General features: G+C 49.4%; 1 protein-coding gene and 1 non-coding gene across 3 annotated transcripts in view; one reads left to right on the top strand and one right to left on the bottom strand.

Annotated features, from left to right (window-relative positions):
* The window catches only part of WDR70 (WD repeat domain 70), a 221,509-nt gene extending 204,872 nt beyond the window's left edge, over positions 1-16,637 (top strand). For both annotated transcript variants that reach the window (XM_028527092.2, XM_036020201.1), the window contains exons 15-18: positions 1,238-1,317; positions 3,243-3,359; positions 5,667-5,829; positions 16,451-16,637. In XM_028527092.2, coding sequence (XP_028382893.1) covers positions 1,238-1,317; positions 3,243-3,359; positions 5,667-5,829; positions 16,451-16,538 — 448 coding nt within the window. In that variant the 3' untranslated portion in view covers positions 16,539-16,637. The remainder of the gene's footprint in view (positions 1-1,237; positions 1,318-3,242; positions 3,360-5,666; positions 5,830-16,450) is intronic.
* On the bottom strand, positions 5,177-5,313 carry LOC114514490. Its single transcript, XR_003686067.1, has one exon. It is a non-coding gene; the product is annotated as a small nucleolar RNA SNORA2/SNORA34 family (small nucleolar RNA).
* Positions 16,638-19,628: the final 2,991 nt, after the last annotated feature.

Raw genomic sequence — 19,628 nt, 5'->3', positions numbered from 1 at the left:
GTCCCCTCTCTGTCTGCCCTTTCATCAGACACCGGTGTGGGTGTGGGGCAGCGTGGCAGTCCGCTGCCAGCAGAAAGGACGGCACAAACACTTCCCTCTGCCGGCCCCAGGCCCACCCCAGATGCCAGGCGTGAGCGCGTCCGCGTGTCTCAGAGAACCGCACTCCGGGCCGAGCCGGTCCCTCGGGTCCGCCCCTTGTCTGCGGGCACAAAGGTGGACCTGGAGGGGCGTGGGAAACGGTGGTTTGATGCCTCCCTACTGGGCGACTGTGGTTGACTAGTTCTTTCTGTAGACTGAGCCTTGGTTAGCTAGCACTAAAATTCACACGCTCACATTTCACTGAACCCCTCCCCCTCCCCATAAACATGCTTTGAGGGCCCACAGCCTTAGGGGGAGAGGACACCCGTCCTTTATTCATGAGCCCTTACTCGTTGACCACACTTGGGCTCTGAGTGGGAGCAGACGGTCCGGTCTCCCTTCAGAGCTTTCGGGACTGGGATTGGAGCCCTTGTCCTGTTGAATAGAGCTAGATATCAAGGTGTTTAAGAACAAGTGGATTGAAAATGCTAATGGAACTAGGTAGGGCGAGGGGGAGCCCGCTCCCCTCGAGGACGCGGTGAACTGCACTCTGTAGCCCCGTTCCGTTTGGGAAGCACTGCCTTTGGGGTCTCTAAGAAGCACGCGCATTCGTGTGAGCTCCTCCTGAACGGACGGCTCGTGTTGCGAGGGAGGAGTGACGTGTTCCGAGGGCGCTGCGTGGCTGATCCCACGCATCCCCGGGCTGCAGCCCCTCGGTCACGCTGCCCTGCCGGCCCGGTCCCAGGCACGTGGGCCCTTGTGTTTGAGACGTGGACAAATGCCACCTGGGGTCTCGACCACCCAGACAGATGGCTTTCCTCCAGGACATCCGCGACAATTTGAACCCTCTGTCCGATCTGCAGGGTGAAGAGGTCGGTTGATGTTATTAGTATCTCCTTAAGACTTTAATTTCAGGTTATTCCTATAAGGTGTGACACCAGCCTTCCGCTGCCCAGTTCCTTCCAGAGGAACCCTCTCTCTGTGGCAGCCGCTGACCGGCAGGGGAGCTCGCGCATACGGGCCCTCCTCCCCCCGGTGCCATCCCCGAACACTGAGGGCTGGGGTGATGGCGCGCACAGCACGTGGTCTGATGCTGTCAGCACGGACTTCATGGTCCTGAGACCCAGGAAGGAGAGTAATACACTTGTTCCCTCCTCAGGGGAGCGAAACTGTGTGTGGTTAAAACCCAGCGGAAGGCGAAGCAGGCCGAGACCCTGACCCAGGACTACATCATCACCCGTAAGTTGCTCTCTCGGCCTCCCCCCCCCATCGAACAGCCCTCCCCTGCGCTGGCGCAGTGTTGGTCTCGGGGCTCCAGCACCAGGAGAGGCCCCCGGGGCCGGGCATGTGCTACAGAACCCCCCATTCCTGTGGACGGGCCCACCGGTCGTGCACCAGCTCGCCCCCGTAGCTTCTGTGACTCATCATGGAGACAGAGTTGTTTCATGTCACTTCCAACCCGAGACGGAAAAGCCCGTGTGAGCCTGATGCATTGCTCCATCGCAGCCTTTTAAAGAATAACAATGTGTTCCAAGGATAAACAAGAAAGAGTGCTGGCCTTGGAACCAGGGCAGCTGGACGTGTCCAGTCCAGTTGCTGGCTGGCAGCGTGTGGCCGGGCAGCCGAACTCTCCAGGGGCGGGAGGGAAGGGTCCCCCCGTCTCCCTCCGAGGTCCTGTGACCAGGGGCTGGACCGACTCAGAGATACTCAGATATTAAATGAACTCCCTGGGGTATGACCAGAAGTCCTACCAGGACGAGGTCGCAGCTGGGAAAGAAATCTTGGGTGCTAGAGCCACTGTCCTCGGCGGGTGCCCCTGTCCATGGACTCTCTCCCTGTCTCGGCCCAGAGCCCAGGGGGCGCTGCATGGCTGCTGGGCTTTCTCCCTGGGGCTGGGTCTCCCGTGAGACCGACTCCCTCGGAGCGTGGGGCCAGTCAGGGGATCCCACGACACTCCCTGCAGGAGTGGGAGTGCTGGAGTCGGTGTCATAGCCCGTCTGGCTTATGCAATTACACGCGGCCTACTTGCATTCCTCCAGTCGTTTGAAGGGAAAAGCTATTCCCCCCCCCCCCCAAAAAATACTGCTGTGCCGTGCTGCCTGACCGAGGGGCGGGCGGCTCTGTTCCTGAGCTCCCCCGACTCCAGGCGGGCCTGTCTCACCGGCATGGTGCGGTGCTATGCGGTTCTGGCCCAGGCCGGCCAGTGGGGTGCAGGGGGTGGGTGCCGGAAGCGCACTGGAGGCGGTGCGGGGGTCTCTGCCGTACACACTGTGAGGTCCTTTCAGAGCCCTGTGGTCCCTCTCCCTGCCTCTCTCGGTCCTCTGGGAGAAAGCCTTCCCCTTTAAAAGAGGTTTTAGTCTGCACACAAGCATCTGAAGAAATTATTCAGGTGCCTTTTTGGGGTCAAAAAGGAGATGTTTAACCCCTCCCTCAGCCCCCTGCCATGTCCTCCCTCTCCCCCAGAATGTCAGTTTCCCTTTTAAATTCACACGCTCTTTTACACCCTGACACGCAGTTCTCGCACTGAGCAAACAAACAACAGTGACTGGACAAATACTGCTTTGGTCTTGCTGTTCTGTGCTGTCCCACATGGAGACTTGGGAATGGGTCCCCATCCAGGGCCCAGGGCGGGGGATCCAGCAGCCCCTGCCTTCAGGGCAACCTTTGTCCCAGTTCAGTGAGTGCTGCTGCCTTCCGGTGGCTGGGGCTGAGAGGTGGTCACATTTCAGAGGCGTGTGAAGTGGTTCCAGTGCTTGCCAGGCATCCGAGGGAGCCTCGGCCCTGAAACAGGCAGGCACGTGTCATTCAGGCCGTAAGGAGAGAGGAGAGGCGGCCCCACAAGTGTTTCTCCTCAAAACCACGGAAATCCAGTTTCTCTGCCACCCGGGGCTTGGGTTTGGGGACCGGGGGCCTCCCCAGGGTCTCCGTGGCCGTGCTGGCCGGCATTTCCTGAGTGGCCCGGGTTGCCGGGAGGGGGAGTGATGAGTCTGGGCCCCAAACCGGACTGGCTGATGGGTTACAGTAAGGCAGTCTGCTCTGATCAGAGGAAGGCTGTCGTTGTGGCTTCCATTGCATCTTTTCGTCGGTCTTGCCCTAGCCCTGTTTCTGGATGGAAGGGTTGTTATCATCACTCAGTGAAATGTCTCTAATGTGACTTCCCGCAGCCCACGCCTTGCCCATGTTCCGCGAGCCCCGCCAGCGCAGCACCAGGAAGCAGCTGGAGAAGGACAGGCTGGACCCCGTGAAGTCCCACAAGCCCGAGCCTCCTGTGGCGGGCCCAGGTGACTGCGACCTCGCCGGTGACCTGGGGGAGGGGGGGGGACGAGGGCAGGGTGGGGTGATTCCCATAGAGGTGGGACAGTCTTTTGGGCCTGGATGCTGCTTTGTCTTCGGAGAGATTTCATTAAACAGGTGTCTTCAGGCATTTTCTTCTAAGCATCAAAAGCCTTGGCTGAAATCTGCGAGGCAGGCAGGACCCACTGCGCGCAGCTGGTAAGAACGGAGCTGCGGTGGGCGCTGCAGTGGAGAGGAAGCCTGCGGCCTGTCTGCTCGGCCACCCGACGTGAGCCCCGTGGGCGACCCGGGTGGAAGCCCGGGCCCCCGGGAACCCGCCGGTCAAACCGCTGCTCTCAGCAGCTCCAGCTCCGTGCGCCACGTGGGCACTTCGGGCAGAATCCAGGCGGCGTCGGGCTTCACACAAGGTGTGAAATGGTGTGAAATTTAGTTCTGTGTCGTAAAACGGAGCTGTCCATTTCCCCGGAAGATGAACAAAAGTCCTTAGAATTTTTAACCGTGTTGGGACTGGAAGAGAGCGCATCAGCACGGGCGGTAGGTAGCACAGCACACACCTGTCCCGGAACCCCGCTTCCTCCTGTCACCCGTGCAGTCTCCTGTGTCCTGTCCTAGGCTCACAGACCTACGGCTTTCTACCCGTTCGTTCACCTGAACCCGAGCTCGGGACCTGCTGCACCTCCGTGTGGCCTGCCTCTTCGGCACTGTAACCATGCCACACGTCGATCTCACTTTTAAGACAATTTTCTCTGCCACCATCCTGGTCAAATTTCCTAAAATAATATTCTGGCCCGGATTATTGACAAGCCCTTCCAGCCAGGCAGCTTATCTCAGGTGGCGCTCTCCCTGCCTCGCCTGCACGGTGCACCTCGCGCACAGCTGGCGTTGCCGGCTCCTCCGGTGTTCCTGTGCAGCTGCCCCCGCACCCTCAGGAGCTTCTGTCCGGTTGCAGCTCCGGAGATGCAGCGTTCTCTGCCATCTGACTGTCACCGCGCTCGGGAGCTCCGCCCCTCACCGCTCTCCGCCTCCGTCTGGCCCCCCGGGGTGACCGTGGGTTCACTCGGGCCCCCAAATGCCCACTGAATTCTCCTTCCTCTATTTTTGTGCCGAAACCGTCCTGCTCATTGAAGACAACCTCCTCACTCCTCTGAGCTTCCCCAGCGTGGAGTCTCCTCTCCCTAAAACCCCCTCAACCAGCGCAGCCTGCAGAGTTCTCTCCTGTTGCCGTGACCGGCCACACAAACTCTTTGGCAATTAATTATTTCTGGCCTTATTTAGTTAGTCTCTTCATGTCTTGATTTATACAATTAATCTTTTAGTGTTATTTGGCTTTTCATGTGTCTTTTTTAAAAACCTCCCTGAGAAGCCACCCGTTTTTGAGTGCCCGGCATGGTGGGGAATGGAGCCCGGCTCTCCGCCGGCACAGCTGCGGTGCAGGGAAGTGACGTGAGTCAGCGTGCTCCGCCTGCTGGTTTCCTCTCCCACACGGTGCTCAGAGGACGGTGAGCCCCAAGACATGTGTGTTTAAAACCAAACCAGCCTCTGACAAATATTGGTCATTTTGATTCATTGAGTTTCAAATGAGCAGGCCAGCACCGAGGAATTTTTTAAAGGGGTGTACATAGCAAACTCCTCGTAATTCTTTCTACATGAGTGTCATTATATATCTTTGTTGATATATCTTTGTTGTTTAATTTACAAATGTCTATATATTTCAAAAATGTCTTTTTTTAATGAAATTTTTTATTTTTTTTAAAGATTTTATTTATTTATTCAGTCATTTTTAGAGAGGGAAGGGAGTCGACCCAGATGTTTCTTTCCAATGAATTGACCATTACATTTCCTAAGTTCTGAAATGGCCAACAGACCACGGAAAGACAATGCTTTAGGCTCCTGCTTGAAACCAGAACCTTTAGCCAACTGCTGGCCTTGATTCAGGGCCAACAAAAATGTCTTTTTCGATTTAAGAATGTCACGGGGAAGCGAAGGTTTAGTGATTTCCTGCTCTGGCGGTGATTGTCATCAGTGAAAGCTGCAAGGACAGTACTCGAGTGCTCTGGAGATCTGTGTGCCGCAGACAAGGCCGAAGAGGCCTCAGCGCGCTCGGAATCTCGTGGGGAATAACAGAAACCAGGCAGATCTGAAGCCCGGACCCACTCTGGTACTCATTTGAGGGGCCACCTCAGGAGGCAGCCCCGAGGGACGCCCAGCCCTGCCAGACACGCAGCGTGCACGCAGGCCGTGTCACATTGTCACACTCGTTAAGTTTCTGACTCGGGCTCTTCCCTCTGAAACAGGCCGCGGCGGCCGGGTGGGGACCCACGGGGGCACCCTGTCATCGTACATCGTGAAGAACATCGCCCTGGACAAGACCGATGACAGCAATCCCCGGGAGGCCATCCTGCGCCACGCCAAGGCCGCGGAAGACAACCCGTACTGGGTCTCTCCGGCATACTCCAAGTAAGGAACGCGCCTTCTGACACAGAAAAGTTACTGGATTTAACGAATGGGGAAGAGCATAACAATGGGTGCTTTGAGGCTCTAACTTCACCATTTCTGTCTATTCTTGAGCGTGAAAACTAGGCAGGTACCCATACTACCCTTCCACACAGTGGAAAAAAATCCATCAATGCAAAAGGGGTGGACAGTGGAAATTCAAAAGCCCCCCATTCACTTTAACCCCCAGTTTCTTCATTCTGCACTGAGATGTACCCGCCCCCCCCCCCCCCCCCCCACTGGCAGATCCCTGTATTTCCTCTGGGAGGGAGTCCATGTAGAAATGAGCAGGTGCATGCTGAGAGTCACTCATTATTTAAAAACACAGTATATAGCGTGTTTTACAAGATGGCTTGTGTTGGTTGGTTGTTTTTTTTTACTTAGGACATTGGACCAGCTCCAACCATACATATCTGGCTCATTCTTTTTACTTTCTTGATATTTTCCTTTGGTGGGTATACTTTTCTAAGGCCATCCTCTATGGAAAGACATTTACATTGTTTTCAGTCTTTCGCTTCCCTAAACAGTACTGAAGTTAACGTCGTTGGGCATATGTAGTTGCCCACGTGTTCAAAACTTGAGACATAAAATTGCCAAGTCAAAGGGTATTCGCGTTTTAAATTCATACAGATAGTGCCCAGTTTTCCTCCAAAGAGACTTTTTAGCCCACTTACCCAATGCCTTGCTGCCTGCTTCCCTCTCAGCCTTACTAAGAGGGTATTCCTTTTTATCTTTGCCAACCTCATAGATGAAAACTTGTATTCTGTTGTACTTAACTTACATTTCTGCACTTTTAAGCATTTTTTCATGTATTAAAATCCTCTTTTTCTTGTGAACTTTAATTCATGTCTTTTGCCCATTTGTGTATTGGTTGACTGGTCTTGTTCTTACTCTTTATAGCAAGGACTTTGCATGTCATATACTGAAAATGCTTCTTAGTCATTTTTATTTTACTTTGTTCATGGCATTTTTCCCATGTGAAAAAATATATTTTAATGTAGTCAGTTTTAGAAATTTTTTTCTCTCAGGTTGTGTTTTAGGTAGGAAGTCCTCCACTATCTCAAATTATTATTTTTAATTTTTTTTACCTTTTAACCCTCGTTACCCACTCCTCCCTCTCCCCACCCCCCTTTTCTCTAACCACCAATCTGTTTTCTCTCTCTCGGAGCTTGGTTATTTATTTATTTGGGGCAGGGTCCACCTACAGGAGATAACATACAGTATTTGTCTTTCTCTGTTATTTCACTTCACAAGATTATGTAAATTCCCCATCTTTCTATGGAATGCTCTTTTCAGAGTTAAGTCTTTGCTTCACCTGGAATTATTTCAGTGATGTAGGTATCTTCATGTGCTATCGCCAGTGCAATACATTACCACAGACTTGGTGGCTTAAAAAGCAGAACTTGATTATCTCACTGCCTGGAAGCCAGGAGTCTGAAGTTAAGGTGCTGGCCCTTGCCGCCCCCCACACGGAAGCTCTGGGGGAGAGTTCGAGCCGTGCCTCTTCCAGCCCTGGAGGTTTCCTGCCCCCTTGGCTCGTAGCCACGTCACTCCGAGCCTTGCTCCGTCTTGGCACGGCCTTCTCCTTGTGTGGGCCTCCTCTTCTCTTTATGGCATACCTATGACGTCATTGGGGTCTGCCTAAAATAATCCAGGATCATTTCCTCAGTTTAAGATCCTTAATCACACCTACAAAGACCTTGTTCCAAGTAAGGTAACAGTCGCAGATTTCAGGGATTTAAGGCAGACATTGCAGGGAAGGGGTCTTTCCAGCGTTCCACAGTAGAGCTCAATTTAATTTTCCTAGTTGGTTAGCCGGGTGTTGCAACAGTTTTTCATAGGATGGCTTAATTTTACTCATTGAATTGAAATGACTTCTTTACACATTGGACTTACATAGGAATTTTAGCTAATTTCTGGGCCCTCTGTTCTGTTCTGTTGGTCTAAGTATTACTTCCAAACAGTTCTCATTATTGTAGAGCTGCCCCTTGTCATTATTCTTTTTATCAGAATTTTTCTATAAATTCTTGCAGGTTTCCATGACTTTACTCTTATTATACAAGGGAGGGGGGTGCAAAATACCAGAATTTATTTATACAGAATTGTGTATTAATTCTTACATGTTGAAACTTCAGTCACCTTCAAAGTACTCTCCATTTGATGCAGCACACCTATTGAGATTTTTTCCCCACTGCTCAAAACAGTTTTGCACTCATCGATTTTGATGCCTTTCAGTGCTTCTGCCATGTTTGTTTCACCTCTTCCACATCATCATGCTGTTTTTTGGTCAAAAACTGCTGAACACTCAGTGTGCTGTGGGACCTTTCCTTCTGAATTTATAATTCCTTTGTGTATGGAAATGCCATGTGGAGACAGATCTTTCTTTTCTTTTTCTTTTTCTTTTCTTTTCCTTTTCTTTCTTTCTTTCTTTCTGTCTTTCTGTCTTTCTCTTTCTTGTTTTATATCCAGCCTATTTACTGTGTTTTCCTATTGTATTAAATAATTTCTTACTTCATTTTCTTGGGGTTTCTAGACTTAAAGTTACATCATATCCAAGTAATAAGAAATTTACCTCCTCCTTTTGACCTACCATTTCTTTCCCTCGTCTAATTGTGTTGACGGGGACGGCCAAGACACCATTGAATGCCATCAGTGATAGCACACACCCTCTCCTCGCCTGAACTGTAACAGCAGTGACTCTGTTAGGTTAAAACATGGAATTGCCCTTTTTGTAGGTGGGAAAAAGTCAAATAGCAGCAATTTCATATTACTCAATTTAATGGTATTCCCCCATAAAGTGTGATGACTTTTGAAAATAGAAACTTAAGGAAGAATCCATAGTTTTATTTATCTATGTATTTGTGTATTTATTTATTCATTCTTTCTGTAAAGATTTATTGAGCACCCAGTAGATGTCAGGTCCTGTTCCAGGCTGCAGGGTTACAGCAGTGTGTGAAGAACCTGTATTCCAGTAGACAGAAAGAGGGAATGAGTAACTCCATAAATGTTACATGGTGGCCAGTACGAAGAAAACTGAAATAGAAACGGGGGATATCGGGTCACCAGGGGGAGAAAAGGGTGCTCTCTTTAGATAGGGCGATCAGATGGAATGGAACCCCGCCAAAGTCATCTTTGACCGAGGGCAGTGAGGGAGTGAGCTGTGCACATGCCCCGGGGAGGGCATCCCACGCCCAGAAGGCACCACGCGGAGACCAGAGGGGCACGTTGACCTGAAGTCAATGCTGAACTTTATTGAATTCCTTCATCGTCTCTCTTTGGAAATGACCATATGATTTTTCCACTTTGATCATTGAGTATGATGAATTATATTACCGAGTTTCCTAATGTTGAATCATCCTTTCATCTTTGTGTGACCCGCACAAGGTCATGGCTCTTGAACTGTTTTGAATACCATTCGATCTGCTTTGTAGGGCTTGGTAGAATTCCCCTGTGAAACTGTCCAAGCCTGGTGCTTTTGTGGAGGGGAGGGTGAGTAGCAATCCCTTAATTTCTCTTTCTTTTCTGTCCCCTCATGGTGAGTAGTGTTGTTTGGATTTTCTGGCTCTTCTGAATCTGCTTGGTAATGAACATTTTCTTAGAAAATCATTCATCTAGATTGTCAGCTTTCTTTAAATAGAATTAGTTGAAGTGGACATTGTTTTTGTTCATTGTTGACCATTACCTAACAGTATTTTCCTGCGTTGTAGGCGATTTAGTTACATTTACAGTTGAATAACATGCTAGTTAATGGTCGCTCTGCAAAGTGGGTTGAGCAGGTTTTGGTGAGGCCTGTCCTCCCCTTCCAAGCAAGGACTCTGAAGCTCAGAGGCTGAGCTCTCCAGAGGACTGTGACCGTTCCTCGGACACACCTTTCTGCTGCCGCCTTTCGCTCCCCTCCCTTTCCTTCCACCCAAGTTTGTCACCTTACATCTATTGCATAATACGCTCATGGCACGGTCTGCCTGTGGCATGTGATTTGTTAGCCAGAGCGGCGGGGCAGCGTCTCCTGTGCTCACCTGCTAGGGTGTACGGTTTACTGCCAAGTGCAAAGTGTTTGAAGGGAAGCTAATATTTAAAAGGATCCTTTCATAAAGGTCACTGTAATTGAGAATGTGTGTCTGGTTGTTTTTCTTCACTGCAGTTGACTTCTGTCAGTGATGAAATGAAGATTTACTGTGTCGTACTTTATCACAGGAAAGCGCAGTTAGACCCTACACAAACCTCCCTGCTGGCGCATGATGTGCGCTCACCTTTATTCCCCAGTGACAAGGACAGAGGGTCTCTGAGCGCTTCCCACCTATTGATCGAGTGTGTCGGCTTCATTTCTGGCACTGGCTGTGTAATAGCCATGACAGCTTTAAGACACGGCGGGATCACGGAGGACTGTTGTTCAAGTCGCACACGGGTGGATTCGATTACAGTTTCTCGTGAGAAGATGTTCCTGGAGGGAGGGGAGAGGAGCTGGCTGGGGAGGGGGCAGAACAGAGACCCAGAGTGCCCTTGGCTCACGCACCAGACGGGGGTAGACGTGTGTGGGAGCCTGGGCCCCGGCCAGGGCCTGACAGCCCGACAGCTCTGTCAGCCGCGGTCGCCGTTCTGGCCGGACGAGTGCCACCACGGCTGGTTCAGCCCGGGTAACTCTCAGTGTGCCTGTTCTGTCTGGCCCAGGAGATGGGGGTCCGAGTGTGTTAAAGGAGGCGTTTAAAGCCACGTCGAGGTAGTGGGCAGTATTGAAAGGAGTCCCTCTTTCAAAGGAGTGAGCAAAGGTTTACTTGTGTCAGCAAGAGACGTACACCCACAGGGGAAAATGTAACTGTTTTCCTGGGTTGTACTCAGGTGACTGATCGTCGCCGACCACCGTATTCCTACGCGACGGCCAGTGTTCTCTCCCCGTGGTTTTGTGAGGCGTCTGTGTCGGAGTCCAGGGTGGAGGTGGAAAGGTTAAAAGTTCGGGTTTCTAGACCCTGCCCCAGATGGACCCACCGCGCCTGTGGCATCGGGGTCGGGAATTTGCATTTTAAAGAAGTCTCCCCAGGTGATTATTTTATACACTGAAGTTTGGTAATAATACAAAAGTAATTATTTAAATAGGCTGCAAATGATTAGCTCTTAAGAAAATTCAAATGTTTATAATAGATTATTTTGATTATAGAGATTCATACTGAAAATAGATTATATAATAAAAGTATTTCCCCCAGGATTTAAAAAAAATAGCAAGTGACTATGTTATATTTAATATGCAAATTATTTTATTGAATATGTTCTAAATACAACCTTTTAAAGGTAAATCAATTATATAGAGTAAGCAGCACCTAATAGCCAGAGCAAGGTATATAATAATAATGCCATTTTCATATACTTACACCTTGCCAGGCTTGTTTCAAAATGTTATGTTTTTCATCTAATCCTCCCAGCAGTCCTACGAGGTAAGTGATATTATCATCCCCATTACCGATGAGGAAAGCGAGGCTTGTAACGTGACCAAAGGTACACAGGTTGCGGGTGGCAGAGTTGGAATTGGAGCACAGTGGTCAGGCTTCGGAGTCAGACTTCCTCTCTGACCACGGCGGGCACTGCCTCCCGTCGCCGCGCAGCCGACAGTGCTCACTGGGCAAGCTGAGTGGCAGCGAAGCCGGAGAGACCATTGAGGGAGCCGTGAGGGCCGGGAGCGGCGCCCCGGGCTCAGCTGCTGCTCTGAGACTCACGCGCCTTCACCGAGACCCTTCCCGCCCGTGAGCACCAGAGCAGGGCTGCAGCTGTGCTGCTCAGCTTCTGTGCGCGTTTTTGGAGGGACATGGTGGCACCCACAGTATACAAGTTAACATGTCGTAAATGTGAGCTCAGAGAGGGCCCTGGTAGTGCCCGGGCCGTCTCAGGTCTATGTGCTGTTCAAAGACTCAATCTTATTTGTGGGGGTGGGATGGATGGGGCCAGGTGGCGGCGGCAGGGAAATGGAGACAAGGGTACTTGAACAACAATTAGAAAAAGAAAAGATTTAACCATTGCAACTTGCTTACCCACCTGGTGGTAAGGCGGCCAGCGAAGGGCGATTGTGGAGGGCTCTCTCGTTTTCCTTTTCCCTTCACTCGGTTACCAGTGCGCAGGGCTTCCCCCAGGCCCCGTCTCCGCCCTCGCCCTGCCCTCGCCCTCCCGTGCGCACCGCTGTGAGTTAGCATGCCCGTTAGTGAGCCCGAGATGTGTTTATCTATGTTCCAAAATATTGTTGTCCCTTTCCTGAAGAAAATAGAACTTTCTTTATCTAGAAACATCTTGTTACCTCTCCTCTTCTTTTGTGTCTCTAATGCGTTGTTTAAAAAATTATCTTTGATTAGCTAGCTCTTCACCAAAAAGAAGGGACCGTCTCAAGTGGAATCTTTTGGTCAAACTCTTTATTTAGTCTTAATAATTCTGCAATTGTGATGATTGGGTCAGAGTTCGTCGGACTGTCTTCATTCTGCCAGGGCTAACAAGTGTGTCAGATTGTCTAGTCATGGCTATAATTGGCCTTGGCTTTGAGGTTCTCCTTCATAATAAACAGCGGGCCCCTGGCCAGAAAAGCTTGTGGTTTACACTCACATACTGATGACTAACTATTACAAGTGGTTTCCCCTCATGCGCATTCCCCTGGAGCTCACTTTATGCTTTTTGAATGAATCATGTCAGAAGAACATCCGTAATTACGAAGAATGTGACCTGCGGACCTCTCACTGCAGCTGAAAACATTCTGAGGCCTCGGCCTGGCCCGAGCGCCGCAGCAGGAGTGTGGAGGCCTGGGGCAGGGCGGCAGAGGGAAAGGGCAGCCCTGCGCACGCGTGAATCTCCCGCACGCACAGACGGTGCGCCCCCCAAGCGCCCTTCCAGACGGTCGCAGGGGAAATCTTGATTCATCACTGACTGTCGCACATGAAATTCCGTGGCGTGGGCCGGAAGCACTGAAGGTGGGACTCCGTTGCTTTGGGGCATCTGTCTCTTGTCTGCAGCCCACAGTTGCTGGCAGAGACTCTCTGTGTACAAACAACTTAGAGAATCCAGTTTTTGCGATGTTCCCAGGGGAAGTTCGTTAGCACAGAGTCTCAGATAATCATACTTTATAAGTTCGAGAAAGACATTTGCTTAAGCTTTTATATTTGCATCACGAAATAATATTAGCAAATGCGGAGTTTACTGAGGCTAAAACAGAATGAAAAACCCTACAGCCCTCTTCCAATTGGTTCACTGAGTGGTTAGCATCTAGAACTGTGTGGATATCTAAAATCTGCTTTTCTTTTCTCGGTAACCCTAGGAAGCAAGTTGACACATATTGTTAAGTGAAAAATGTTTTCTACTCACCAAGTGCGTTAATCAGACTGGAAGACAAGTTTCACATCAGCCTTCTGTACGTGTAACTTTCCAGTTAACAACGAGAATAGCGGGTGGGGGAGGGCCTCAAGCCAATGGTAGAATAAATAGTCTAGACAAAGCTGATCTCAGTGAGGTGGGCGCTGAGCTGGTTCTGCTGAGGCTGCCTTATCCCAATAACCTGTTGAGTACCCACAATGATTATACCTTTGGCTGAAGGAAATGTTCTCTTTCTTTTCTTTTTCTTCAAGTTGATCCCTTTATAGGCTTTTGTTCTGGGCAACCGAGATAAATCTGCTATGCAGCTGTAAATTTGAGTTAATGGCTGCCTGTCTCTTGAGAAAGGAAATACAGAATTCTGGAGAAACTGATTAAGTAGAATGGGTGGGTAATGGAAATGCTGTCTTGAAGTGGTGGGATACATTTTCCCTGTGTTTTCTTCTCGTAGTTTACAGTGTTTGCTCTTTGGTTTAGGTCTTTGATCCATTTTGAGTTAATTATTGTATCTGGTATAAGGTAAGGGTCCAGTTTTTTCCTTCGTTTTATGTGAATATGTAATTTTGCCAACACCACGTATTGAAAGGAGCCTACTTCTTACACTTATTTTTACCTGCTTGGCCAACAGAACAAAAGAACAGGTGGGCAACAAGCATTGCTGGGAAAATTCAGACACTGGTTTGTGCCTCGACTTGGGCAACCTGGGGAAGGGGAGCATGGCTGTATGAAAGCTGAGTGTCATGATCTGATGTCACATACACATAATGTGACTCTTTTGCTGACAGTATCGTTAAATAGTTCAAAAGTGGAATTTAAAATAAATTCTGTGGAGTTTCACAAAGAGGGTGATTCTACCCTCCAAACCAGTTGATATCCTCTAAATTAAAATAGCTGGAGAGGAAATGGAAATTGTGTGATCTAAACATGGAAAGGGAAGCCCTGGGCAGGTAGCTCAGTTAGTTAGAACATCATCCCAATACACCAAGGTTGTGGGTTCGATCCCTGGTAAGGACACATACAAGAATCAGCTAACGAATACATGAATAAATGGAACAACAAATTGATGTTTTTGTTTCTCTCTTTCTAAAATCAATAAATAAAAGCTTTAAAAAAGAGCAAGGTAGAAGCCACAAAAATCTTTTAAAAAATAAAAATAAATAAAAATAGGAAGTCACAGTATAAGTGACCGTGATGTACAAATTTACTCAGTGAATTTTGCTGAGTTCAGTGCTAGAGGGGGAAAAAGCATCTCCTTTGAAAAACTAATCTTTTTCTTCTGTCTTGGCTGCTGGGAACTTCAGTGCTAAGTTTTGGGTTCAGTTGCACACCCTTTCATTCCCTGGTTCTTGACCTTCTGCTTGCTCATTGGTTTGGTTTTGTTTTTCCTTATAAGTCAGTTTTATTACGGTACAATTTACCTACAATGAAGCACAAAAAGCACTCATTTCGAGTCTTGACAAACGCATACCTATGTCTGTGTCATCAGCACTGCAGTCAGGGTGACAGAATATTTCCGTCCCCCCCACAGGGCTCCCCCGCGCCTCTTTGCAAACTGTGCTCCCCCTCTGCCCCAGTTCAGCCTGCGCCCCTCGGTGTCAGCCCCCGGTCTGCTGCACGTGCTCAGGGAGTAGGTGGAACAGAGAAGACTGAAGACTTCAATGAAAGAACCTTTTTAAGCTCTAGGCTTCCTTCTTTTGATCTGCTGTTTGTTTTCTTTTTTTTTATATCCAAAAAAGCAGGATCCCAAGTCCTATTACAACTAAAATTAACGAGCATTTTCAGATCTCTTCAGATATCTCATGAAGCACTGCCCGCTATCTTTAGAAGACCATATTCTCTTCATTTTGCCCTCAGATTAACCATCTAATTCGAAGGATTTCTTGAACCAGACACATGTATTCCTGTATGGGTTGTGCGTGCCCAAGCGGCCGCTGGCACTGCCAGCGGAGGGCCCACGGAGGGAGTGGCAGGTTGCCTGTTAGAGAGCCGGGGCCCCGCTTTCCGGTGACCCGGCGACCATGACCTATGGAAATCTGCAGCTGCTCCTGGAAATGTTAGCGCTGTGGCTTGTTTGTAGGTGTCTGGAAGTGACAACAAGAAGTTTAACCACCTGTGCTGTGTATGGGGACAGCTTGGGGTGTCTAGGTCCATGTGTGAGGTCATTGGAGAGGCAGGAACCGTGACCAGCTTGTGCCGGAGGAAACGTGGCACCTGGCTTACGTCAGAACAACAACGGCACGAACGTACACGGTTTGTGCCTCTTCCCCAGGACCGTAAAGGGACAGCAAGACACAGCGTAAGGCTTTATCCCTGTTTTCACTTGCCAGGCAAAAGGAGTAATTGTCACTGGTATTATATTTACCATTCTGGAATTACATCAGTATGATGAGTTGAACTCTAAATGAAGATTTAAGCTAAAGTATATCATCGTCACATATAATGCTTTAATGTTTCCTTATAAGGTGAGAGAGCTGTTTAGCACGACCAAAGGGGGCACATTTGACCTTTTTTTGGAATTACTTCCTGTGTGAACAGTGTGAAAGGAATGTCACTGAACCAGGGGTGTTTGCAGAGCACAGTGAGTCCTCACGCAGACATGGCCAGGGCTCCAGCAGTGGTCCTCAGCCGTGTCTCCCACGCGCCTGACCTCCCCACTCGGCGGTCTGCACGTCAGAGGGAATGTGCCTTCGATTGTCTCGTTTCGTTTTTGCTGGCAGTGCTCCAGTTGCTGTGAACGCTGTCTGCTGTTTTAAACTCACTGGATAAAATAACTATTAACTCAGTCTCCCATCCATGAGTTCCGTGGTCACATGTATTTGGACCACTTAAGTCTAGGGACGGCCCAGAGAGCTATAAATAAAGAGCGTGTGGATTCTTGCGTGGTGACTATAATCCGCCCCCCACCCCTCCAAAGGGTTCCGGTGAGCTCGGGTTTGAAGTGGAGGGTGGTTGTGGATGTGTGAGGAGCCGCTGATCTTGATGCGCTTCCACTGTATTCAAGGGAAGGATAGCATCCCTAGGCTACCATTCTGGAACTGTAGAGGGAAACCCTTTAAAAGACTCTTCGGCTGTCTTCTTGAACATCATTACATTTCCATGATTCTTTTCATCGCCAGAAATTTAACGATGGATATTTAATAATCAAAATGTAATTTTCCAAATGCGCTTCCACGTGATGAAAAGTAGCAAAGTCTAATCTAATAAACACTTGCCAACTACGTTTTTCCTCTTCTCTTTAACTTTCTTTTAGGACTCAGCCCAAAACCATGTTTGCACAAGTTGAATCCGATGATGAGGAAGCAAAGAATGAGCCAGAATGGAAAAAACGTAAAATCTGAAGAATCTCACATGAGAGCTGTTTGCATGATGGGAGGGATGTTGGACAATTGTTTTTTTTTTTTTTTTTAAGGAAATGAAAAGTACATTTTTATGAACAGCTTTTGTCCGTTGCCTTATTGAACTATTCAAAAGATTGGTAGCTACCCTTCCCTAAAATTATGCTTACATTTTCTTATCTGCAACTATTAAACTGTATTATAAGTAAATAAGAAACAGGTTCTTAGCCTATTACCGCATCCTTCGGGTATTTGGAGACTTGATCCGACAGTTGTTGTCCTGTGCAGACCCCCGGACCTTGGGGAAGGGGCTGCACATCGCCATGCACAGCTGTCTCCAGCGATCCCCAGGGCGCAGTGTGGAAACAGGCATCAAAAGTCTAGCATTTCTGCGCAATATCACAACAGTTGTTTACATGACTGCAAATAATTAGGCTGAGCTCAAAGTACAAGCATTGCCATACGAGGAAAGAATGTGTGTCTGATGATCCTTCAGCAGCAGATACAGCGGTTCAGAGTTGGGAAGCAGGCTTTGAAGTCAGACTAGTGTGGGTTCAAATCCAGCCTCTGCTCTTACTGTCTGGCTCACCTTGGGAGAGTTGCTAAATTCTGTCTTCCAGCCTCAGATGATAATCGTATGCCCTTGTCCATTTTTCAAGAGTATTAGAGGAGACACTCCTGGTAGCGCACAGTAAATCTACACTCAATAGCTGCTCTTTTAAAATAGAATTAATGATATCTACTCTGCCTATTTCTTATCAGTACTTGGTGTAGAAATGCTTTGTAAGAGCCATGTAAGTAGAAGACACTAAGAATCGCTCTGAAGGATCCTTGTGCTTTTGTGACTGGGATGCTAAAACAAAAGCTGGCAGTTTGTCCGAAGTCATAGTGAATCAGTAGAATAAAATCCTGTGGACTGATTCTGTGTAGACGTGGGGTAGTTTTTGCATGTCTTGTAGTTCCTGCTGGACAATCTCATTTGTGCTGGTGAATAAAATAATTATAATGGTGAGTGCGGATCCAACATAGATGAAGGCTCCTGGTTCTACAGGCTTCACAGACCACCCCCTCCCCCCAAATCTTGTTTAACAACCACTCCCGCCCACACAGCTCCCTCACCCGGCAGTCCCAGGCGGCATTATGGCCTCCTTCCATAGAAGAGCCCTAACACTCGTTCCTGGCCACTGTTCCATCCTCTCCCTCCCACCCCGTTCACCACATCCCTTCCCTTGTCACCTAGCTCATAGGTCATGGGTAACACGAGGAAGAACTAACCTTTGCTGAGTACCTACTAGTTTATGACTACTAGTCTAAGGTGTTACCTGCAGTAGCTCATTTAATTCTCAGAAAATCCCCATGAGTAGGTGAAATTGTCGAATGTATTTTAAAGATGAGACCAAAGAGGTTCATGATAGGTAATAATTTGTGCAAGGTTACATTCAGGAGGGCTGGAGGAAGACACCCAAGGTCCCTGAACACCAGTTAACTCTGTCCCAAGTTTCCTATTCCTGTTGAAATACCTTCGTCCAAAATCAATTACAGGCCAATATTTTGTTCCAGCTGTTTAGGATTTTGTAAATTTATTGCTTCTTGGATAAAATTTACTGAAAGCATTTCATATTTTTTTCCCGTCTTAATACAAACATTGCACCATATGGAAGCATTCGCCTCGCACAGCCAGGCGTTGCAGACAGTTGGAGGAAGGAAAACCCGATCACGGTGATGTAAGGGGGGAGGGAGGCACAGTTAGCACAGAGACGATTTCCTCCTTGTTACCCACGCACGAGTGGCCCTGCCAGACGTGACCTGTCTCACTCTGGACACCCGTAAGTATTTTAATCTCGATTTCGGTGAGCCGGGGCCTTCGACCGGGACTGGACAAGTCATGGCACTCCTTGGGCCCATGGCCCCATCCCCCGGACGGATGTCTCCCTGTCCTCGCACCCCTCCTACCCTTCACGCCTCACGACCCCACCTGTACACACCTCTGCTTCCTGTCTGGTCCACCACGTTTCTGTTTGCTCACACGAGGGACCTGGAGGTCCTCGTGATGACTCCCCCCTCACCCTCTTGCCCCTCTTCATCCAGCCTCTGTCTGTGCCGTCTTCTGAATCTTGTGTATCTGCCCTTCACCTCTCTCCTTGCTGCCCCGCTGGCGTTCAGGCCCTCTCCTGCCCCTGCCCAGGACCTTGCAGGAGCCTCCCCCCACTGCCCGGTCTCTCACATGGGCCTCTCCTGATGTGCCCTTCATTCCGCCGTCAGAGTCAGCTTCCTGAACCCGGCCCTGCCGTCTCAGTCCTCTGCTCCCAGCCTTCCAGAGGCCCCGTGTCCGCACTTCTTTTTTTTTTTTTCACGGCACTTAGGCCATGCGAGACCTAGCCTCTCCCATCCCTCCTGCTTTAACTCCTGCTGATCTGAGGCCTGGCCACACTGAACCCAGAAAGCACCGTGTTCTTTGCTACCTGAATACGTTCCCGCATGTTGTCCCTTCTTCCTTCCTTGCCTGCCTTTAAAAAAATATATGGTATCAATTCGCCTTGTCCACTCAGCCTCCCGTGACCCACCCTGGCAGACGGCGAGCTGCCCTCCCGTGCCCCCATCCTTGCTCACACGTCTCTGCACTCCACCCTTCTCTCGGGTTGCATTGTACGTGTGTGCGCGCGCGTGGCTGGTGGGATGCAGACTGTGAAGGCTAAAGCACGTTGGATTCTGTGAATGTTCAATGAAGTAGTTGAATGAGTGAGAAGAGCCAGATTGCACTCACCTGTGTGTTTTTGACCCTGGCCCTGAGAAGGGGGTTGAAGGCGCCCATTAAGTGTGTGGGGCAGGGGAAAGGACGGAAGAGCGTCAGGTGTGGGAAGCGTGTCTGCCTCGTAGCTGGGAGGGAGGGTCGTTCATCCCGATGCTCGGTCTGTATCCAGGCTGCTGTGCCTCTCTGCTGGGGTGAGTCACAGGTCACCGTGGTGATGGCTCAGGGAAGAAGCGGGACGGTGCACAGTTGTCTGTGCTCCCGGCACGGCCCAGCAAGCCCTAGGCCACTGTGACATCTTCAGGCACCCACCTCCTGTCCCGAGTCACCAGAGGGCTGAGGTA

Source organism: Phyllostomus discolor, chromosome 3 (genome assembly GCF_004126475.2).
Source record: "Phyllostomus discolor isolate MPI-MPIP mPhyDis1 chromosome 3, mPhyDis1.pri.v3, whole genome shotgun sequence".
NCBI classification, from domain to species: Eukaryota; Metazoa; Chordata; class Mammalia; order Chiroptera; family Phyllostomidae; genus Phyllostomus; species Phyllostomus discolor.
This window is presented reverse-complemented; position numbering and strand designations above follow the sequence as displayed.